General features: G+C 42.9%; 1 protein-coding gene across 1 annotated transcript in view; it reads right to left on the reverse strand.

Annotated features, from left to right (window-relative positions):
* Window positions 1-134: 134 nt before the first annotated feature.
* The window catches only part of LOC139612206 (polycomb protein suz12-B-like), a 14,978-nt gene continuing 7,237 nt past the window's right edge, over window positions 135-7,875 (reverse strand). Inside the window, exons 7-16 of the mRNA XM_071467532.1 lie at window positions 7,790-7,875; window positions 7,334-7,436; window positions 7,111-7,216; window positions 6,807-6,981; window positions 6,595-6,683; window positions 5,851-5,994; window positions 5,164-5,321; window positions 4,878-5,076; window positions 4,446-4,525; window positions 135-3,816 (exon numbers count right to left, since the gene is read on the reverse strand). The exon at window positions 7,790-7,875 is cut by the window's right edge and continues 161 nt beyond it. Of these exons, the coding sequence (XP_071323633.1) occupies window positions 3,300-3,816; window positions 4,446-4,525; window positions 4,878-5,076; window positions 5,164-5,321; window positions 5,851-5,994; window positions 6,595-6,683; window positions 6,807-6,981; window positions 7,111-7,216; window positions 7,334-7,436; window positions 7,790-7,875 (1,657 nt within the window). The 3' untranslated portion in view covers window positions 135-3,299. The remainder of the gene's footprint in view (window positions 3,817-4,445; window positions 4,526-4,877; window positions 5,077-5,163; window positions 5,322-5,850; window positions 5,995-6,594; window positions 6,684-6,806; window positions 6,982-7,110; window positions 7,217-7,333; window positions 7,437-7,789) is intronic.

A 7,875-nucleotide genomic window follows, 5' to 3' on the forward strand; every position in this document is an offset into this window, starting at 1 on the left:
TGTATTACTTACAGTTAAGGTTATTGAATTTTAAAATATTTTTAAACAATTTTCACAATCTGAACATATTGCAACATATCACCACTAATACTGCTTTGGCTATACTATATCCGAAATATGGTCATGTTAGTGAATCTCACTTAATTTCAATTTTATTATTTTCTTACACTTTATCAAAATAAACCAGGGTAGTTGCACATTGTGGCCACTAGTGGGCAATGAACTCATCCGTTCCAGAGCGTCACAAGCATTAAAAAGGCAGACATTATACAAATTATACAAACATATTCAACTGTCATTCCTCTGTTATTTAAAGTCAGTACTGTGTCAGGTACAAATGTCTGCTACAACATCAGAAGGGAGAAAGTCTTAGTAACTGTGCACAAAATGCATTTTGTATAGTTTTTTTGTAAATGCAATCAATGAAATGTCATTGAAAGAAAAGGACCACGTGACTGACCGTCGTACAAAATTGTTTTTTAATAGAAAACCATTCTGACTCAGCTGGTTTTACATTATTGTTGAAGAAAAGTCTTGTTTTCTTGACATGGCTCCTCTCATCTTGTGCAAAATGCTGCTGGTCTTGTGTGAATGAACAGAAAACCCTTAAAGACAAAAAGTGCTCTGCACGTCACTCAGAACTGTCACATATGAACCCAAACAGCTCTGGAAACCTGCAGCGAACCAGAGCTCTGCCGGATTTGTCACCATCAGACTCCTGATTGATGTAAAGCTTTTGAAGAGCGGGGCTGCAATATGAGAAGTTACACATAAATCCAACTACTCCCATCAAACCACTAAATATTTCTGCATCAGTTCCGGTCCTAACAGCTGGCCACATCTGCAGGTTCATACTGCATATAATGCGATCAGAGTGGAGCAGTAAAACTTAAACTGTAAGGCAGCACCAGTGTCTGGACTGGTGTGCTTTCAAACTTGCGATCATTTGAAGGCAGTGATGTCAGGTCAGATGGTTCAGAGATGCAGCCTGAGTCTGCTTTGCAGAAATCCTTTTTTTTTTTTTCCTTTTTTTTTTTTTTTTTTTTTTTACAAAAAGCCAGAAAAATATTCACACAAGCGGAGAAGTCTGCAGCAAATTCATCCCCTTTGGTCTGTAAACTAAGAAACTAACAAAACCTCCCAGATGGTGTTCAGATTTCCAAACGACCATATTCAAAAGCTAATTTATTACACATAGTTTCAGAGTCTTATGTACATACAACAGGTGCAGTGGGCAGGTGCAGCAACAATGGAGGAGGAAAAACAAACCAAAAAACAGCTGAGAAATGACACATTAAAAATATATATAAAGGATAACTTGTCAACTCCAGTTGTTGGTGCTTTTATCTGTGTGATGTTTCTGGCTTTGTCCTCTGAAGGAGTGGCCTAAATCACTTATTTCATTAGTGATCATTTAGTAAATTAGTAATTTAGTCGATAAAATAAGGGAAAATGTAGAAGTTCCCTAAAAACTCTGAAGGGTTCAGTTTATAATAAGCAGCAACTTCAACTGGAACCAGCATCTGGATAAAAGGTTGATAATCTCTAACTGTTTAGACAACCTATGCTTCTCGATTTCAGTTTAACAGAGATGAAAATAAACAATGATGGACTTAACGAAGGACACACTGATGTTCCTGTTGTGTCCAGTTCTTTGCTAAAAGGCGGCTGCATTTCTCAGAGCCTCCTGAACACGTCGAGCATCGTTGACCCGGCAAAATTAAATCGGTTCTGAACTGCAGATCTGACAGGAGGCAGAGCATGAAGAGGGACGAGGTTCACTGCCCGTTCGTTGTGCAGGAGGAAAACAGTCCTGTTGTGTCTGAAAAAGCAGCGATGCATCTTGATGCCTTTGTGAGTGCTGGCAGTGTTACTTGTTTTCCACCAAGTGTTTCTGAGGAATAAAAAAAAAAACATCTAGCACCAGTAGGAGAAACTGTACTAGAAGAATGTGTACATGCACTTAGAAAGTCCCAGTTCTCATCTGGGATTAGGTGAATCCTGTCGAGTGTGTAAACAGTGCTATCCCAGTAGAGTATTTGACTTGTAAACATCTGCTTCAGGACACAGCTGTCTGAGCAGGCTCATACTCAACTTTAGTACTTAGAAAAATATAACAAAAATCAATACATACTGGTTTCAGATGGAGAATGAAGAGCCAGTAAAGAGAGTTCATGTCAACTGTTGAGTGTGTGCAGAGATGACAGACCTGGACCTGGAGGCCTGATCAGACACCTGTGATGCTAACGTGCATGTACACACACTCTGTGATAAATGAAACCTTTGGTGGAGCTGAGTGTGTCTGGGAGGTCACTGATTGGTGCTTCATACTGAGGAATACAACAAATGAGCCCATATGAGGTTCATTAGCTAAACTATGGAGTGAGCACAAAAAGAATCTGATCCATCAAGACGTGACAGTGTGCACAGGCAGACTGAAAATGTAGATGAAGTTTAAGGGGCGAGGACAACATCTGGAGTGAGCAGAAAATCAACAATCATCAACTTCTACAATTTCTTTTGAAAACACTGAAAAAGAAACGTTCCCATGAGTGTTTCCTGTTAAAATCGTCACTCAATCTGCCAAACAGCTGCAGGAAAAAAAAAAAAACAAGAAAAACAAAAAGAAAGCAGATTTAAAAGTCTGAACTCAAAATCCCAAATTTGTGCAAAAGTCTTTTTATATTCTTTATTTTTCTTACTGTCAGCAAATTCCTTAAAGACCCCAAACCAACAGAAGATGTAACCTACTAACAAGTACTGTGTGTGTATCATCTCAGTCCCACACAAACACACACACCGTCCTGCTGCCCCAAATACTCACTACAGCACCAAATGCGTGTTAATCTGCCACTGAAAATACAGAACATCACTGGCCTCATTCTTTAAGTCCACAGAGTCTGCTCCTGCAGATCCGGACTGAGGCTCAGGCTGTTTTGTGCTCGCTTCATAGTTTTATCTTTAATAAACCTGCTGGGCTGGAAATAACGCAGCACCACTGTATTTTTGAAAAATGAGAAAATGATGATGACGATTCTCGCTTCAAGTTTTTCTCCACTCCTCACCTCCATGAGTTGTGTAATGACGACCGCCTCTGAATGTCTCTTCAGTTTAAACGTGATTAACAGTTCGGTTGTTTGTGGTGTAGCTTGCCCTTGAATCATGATCCCTGCAGTAACGTGTGTGTGTGTGCTTTAACACCTGTTTGTCTGTCGCTTTTTTGTTGATTCTGGTTTGTAGCCTCTGTTTTCCAAACTCGTGTCCTGTTTGGGGTCTTTTTTTACTCTCTGATTGAGCCTTCAGTTTAAAAGCGAACCAGAGAGTTTCTGCTTGCTCAACATTCGCTCTGTCACAGCTCCTCCTCCTCCTCCTCCTGCTGCTGCTCCTGCTGCTCCTGCTGCTGCTACTCCTCCTCCTCCTCCTCCTCCTCTCTCCTCCTCCTGCTGCTGCTGCTGCTGCTGGTGGTTTCCATTCTCAGTGCAGCTGTTGCTTGTCTCGTCACTGTAGGGTTTATACTCAGATAGATCAGGATCGGGATCTGGATCCGGCTCTGGCTGGGACTCCACGGCGGTCTCCCAGTCCTCCTCTTCCTCTTCCTCCTCCTCCTCGTCCTTCTCTCTCTGAGCGACCTGGCTCTGGATGAGGCGGAGTCGGGCCATGGCCTGGTCGATGGTCAGCGTGCTGACCAGGTTGAAGTCGTGCATGCTGATCAGGTGCAGCAGGAAGTTGCGACAGAGGTTGTGTTTGACGATGTAGGCGCCGTGGTGGTCGGCAAACAGCAGACAGGCCTCGTTCATCTGGTTGTCTGCTATGAAGCTGGAGGGAGGACAGAGGAGTCAGTATAATGGTGGCGACTCTTTTTCAAATGCATCATTAACTATGTCACTATATCAAAGAGACTAGATCACTGTGAGAAATCTACTTATTAGTCTAAAACCTAAACTTGTATATAAGATAGTACTGAAGAAATCAGACACGACAGGCAGCGACTGAGTGAGAGCTTGGGTTTCAGGTTCTCATATCTGGTTCAGTTTTGGATCTGAAAATTCCACACTAATGAATCTCTTATCAAACCTCTCATCTCTCCTGCCTCAACTTTATTAGCAAAAAGCAGCAGAGAACAGAGAACATTCAGGTGACAGTTTCTTGTTTTCAGTCGCCGGTTCACATCAGAGATTCAATCAGCTGCAGCTCATAAACGTTAGTTCAGTAACGACTCAAATGAAAAGATGGGTCTCTCTGCAGCAGCTCTGTATTCAGCCAAAGATTGTTTGTGAGTGAACAGACACATCACTCTGTTGGTCCATCAGTGAACTCTGTAGTTTTGTTCTGTCTGAGCTTCTCAGCCTCTTTGAGTTGTTGTGTTTTCAGTCTTTTGTTCTGTTTGCTGGATTTGATACTGGGTTCAGTATTCGGTAAAAACCCCCCCACTGCTTCATGCTCACCCGTGCTTCATGGCGTGCAGGTTCCACAGCTTCATGATCTCCTTCTCCCCCTCGTTGACATCAGTGAACTCTTCGATTTGCTGCAGTGAGAGCAGAGAACTCAGATTCATGCAGTTTCTGCAGGTTTCACCATGTTAGATTTAAAACCCTTTAAACCTTTTCTTCACTGATTTTTAAGACTTCAGGAGCCACAGATACCCCGACCATCAAAGTATGATCTCTTTCTAAAGAGCTCAGAGCTCAGCTCCTTCAGCATCACGTCACTGGTTCTCACACTTTTTTCTTGAAACAGAAACAGTGCCAATGTTTCTCTGGACGACCCTGAAGTAATAGTCCCTATAAAAACTCACCACAGTGTGGTCTGCTGGACAAGAGCCCCCCCCCCCCCCCCCCCCCCCATGAATCCCAACCTAACCCCCGGCTGTGACTGACCTTAACAGTTTTCTCTTTGAGCCAGTCTGGGTCCCTCTCGTCCTCGCTGTCCACCTCCATCTCCTGGGGCCGGAGCGGCACGCAGCTGTCACTGTGGAAGTAGAGGCGGTTGTGTCCGCTGATGTGGGTCCTCTGCTGCTCTCGATCAGCGTCCTCCAACTCCAGAAACTCAGACAGACTCGGCTTCGTCCTCTTGGGTCTGGACAGAGAACAGAAGGTTAACCCTCCACTGATAGAAAGTAAATCTAAAGGAAAGAAGTGAAATGCTTCAGAAAGTCTGAGGTACCTGCAGACGAGAACGTGGGTGACGGCGGTCCTCTTGACGGGGCCATTCCTGCTGAAGGCGAAGCCCGGCTGACTGTGGATGTCCTGAGGGTTTCCTGCATACGAACCATCGTAACATTCGTTGATGGAGACCTCGATCTTTGCTCCTTTGGGATGCGGCTGCCAAAGATTGTGGAGATGTGTGTGAATAAAAAAGTACTTCAAACTCCAGACTCAGTTTCTAACTTCCTAAAGAGTCTATTCAAATCGTATTTATTCTTTTATCCTATTTTTTCCTTGTATACGTCACTTTATTTGATTTTTGTTTTTTAAATTGCCTTTAAGTTGAAAAACATTTAAATTGTTTCATCTTAATTTACCCATGTCAGACATGTTTTAACTTTATTTTGAAAATTGCCATGTAAATGAAATTTGTTGTTATTGATTGACACGTGGAAACAAACAGGGCCGATCAGTAAATCGACACACACTTCCCATAAGACACTGGTAAACTTAAGTGACTGACACTTTGCCCTGGGTGTTAAAATCTGTCTTTTGTAGTCAATAAATCACAAAGTCACACAAATCACATATTTAAATTCTTAATCTTTGCTTTTAAACTGGTAGTTTTACTTTGACTTACTAAATTTATCAGTTTTAGGTTTTTAGTCTTTCTGGAAAAAAAAAACAAACTGTGAACCTCTCTCACCACATAGTTGAAGATGAAGCGGGAGTGAGACAGTTTGAGGTGTTTGACAAGACTGTAGAGCTTCCTGCAGTTGAGGGTGCACCAGGGACAGTGGAGGTCATCTCTGGCCTCCGTCTGCTGCCGAGTGTTGTTGTTGTACTGGAACTAGACAAAAAACAAAAAAAACAAACAAAACCAGACAGTGAATGTGAGAAGCCACAGACTGACACAAACATAGAAGTGACATTTGTCAGGTTTGATCCCTGTTGTTCTCAGCTGAATGAAACTAGACTGAGATGGTGGCTGATACTAAAAAAAATTCACTCCTCATTTGTACCAAGTCAAATTCATATCAGACCTAAACTGAACAATATTTGGGAACAATTAAACTGCACGGTGATCACCACGAGCAGTAATGATACCTATAGAAGGAGATAACAGACAGCATCTCTTACTGTGAAGTCTAACACGACTACGTTTAAATCCATCTGGAGTCTACTGGCCTCAGTGTGTTTCAAACAAACTACATCTTCAGGGTTTCTAATAATATTCAGAGTTATGTTTTCATTTGTTTATAATGTAAGACATTAACAACCATCCTGTTTTTTTCCAGGGTCATTTAGCCAGAACATTCTGACCTCTGACCTTTGCATTCATACAAATTTCTGGTGAACTGTGTTTGACGTTAACATTAACTCTGTGACGAGGTCAAACACAGACTCCTGCAGGGGAAGGTGCGCTGTGCAGACGTCAGGTGAGACTGACCTGGTAGAGGATGCGGAGCTTCTGTCTGGGCTCAGCTGAGATCTGTTCTCTTCTGGTTTGCACATCAGTGTTGATGGATTCTTTAAGAGCTGTAGCACAGGGGGCGAATACAGGATCACTTGTTAGCTAATCAGCTGTTTCATCACTGACCAACTAATAATAGACACGCTGGAGCAGATTTGTCTGTGTTTGTGTTGCTGCGTCACGCTCACCCAGTGTGTGTGTGGCCCTCAGGGTGCTGGGTCTGGTGTCCTGGTTGGTCTCAGAGTTGCGTGTGGCCAGAGGTTTAGCCACGGGCGCAGTGGAGCGATCGGAGGAGTCGCTGGTCCAGCGCAGGGTGAACTGCAGGGTGGGCCCCTGGGAAAAACTCTCAAATGGAGGAAGACGCTACAAAAAGAGAGCAGATGATTTCTAGACGGACACAAGCTTCAGGTTCAGATATTACAGAAGGTTTTTGTCTCTAGTGTGAAGCTTTGCTATTTTTACTTCACAAGTTTTTATAACACACACACACACCTTTCCGTCCAGGATGGTCTCCCAGGTCGCCCTCTTCTTACTGACAGGACACTCCTCCATCTCTTGCATAGACACCTCATACTCTCCATCTAACAGCTGCAGACGCCTGCACACAGATACACACCAACCTTTTCTCACTTTGTGTTGCTGCTTCACAGAGAACTTCACAACACGTTTTCCTGTGTGTCAGAACAGTGTGTGAGTGTCAGGCTGCGAGTTTCACCTGTTCTTATCAAAGACAGTCATCTGAGCTACGAATGTGGTTTCTCCCTCCTCCCTGAGAGAGGAGCTCCTCCTCTTCCTGTTTACCACTTCCTCTGTAAAATCTAAAACAGACACATGATGACATGCACCTCTTCATCAAACAAAGATTGAAGATGATAGTTACATCTGGTATTAAAAATTGATTTGGGATGATTTCACACAATGTTGTGGAAAAAGATATTTAGCGGATAATTGAAGTTGATTTAACCAGACACGAGCTAGAAGTTTCATTTTAATCCTTAATGAAGGAATGTTAATTGGCTACAGCAAGAACCTTCTTCCAGAAGAGACAGATATGCATCAGATGTCACATTTACAGCTGATAGAAATAAATGAAAAGCCTGCTAACTTTCAGATTTTTATGTACACTGATGATCAGATGTGAGTAATTGTCTGTGTGGAAGCCTCTGCTGACCTCTGTTGTGGTGACTCTCTCCGTTGGTCAGGCCGTTAATCTGTGTTCGGGGGTATCCAGGCCGTGATACTCTGAAGAGTAATGAG

This window comes from Trachinotus anak, unplaced genomic scaffold, assembly GCF_046630095.1.
Source record: "Trachinotus anak isolate AG129_WGS33_773 ecotype Australia unplaced genomic scaffold, CSIRO_AGI_Tana_v1 ptg000003l, whole genome shotgun sequence".
Classification (NCBI taxonomy): domain Eukaryota; kingdom Metazoa; phylum Chordata; class Actinopteri; order Carangiformes; family Carangidae; genus Trachinotus; species Trachinotus anak.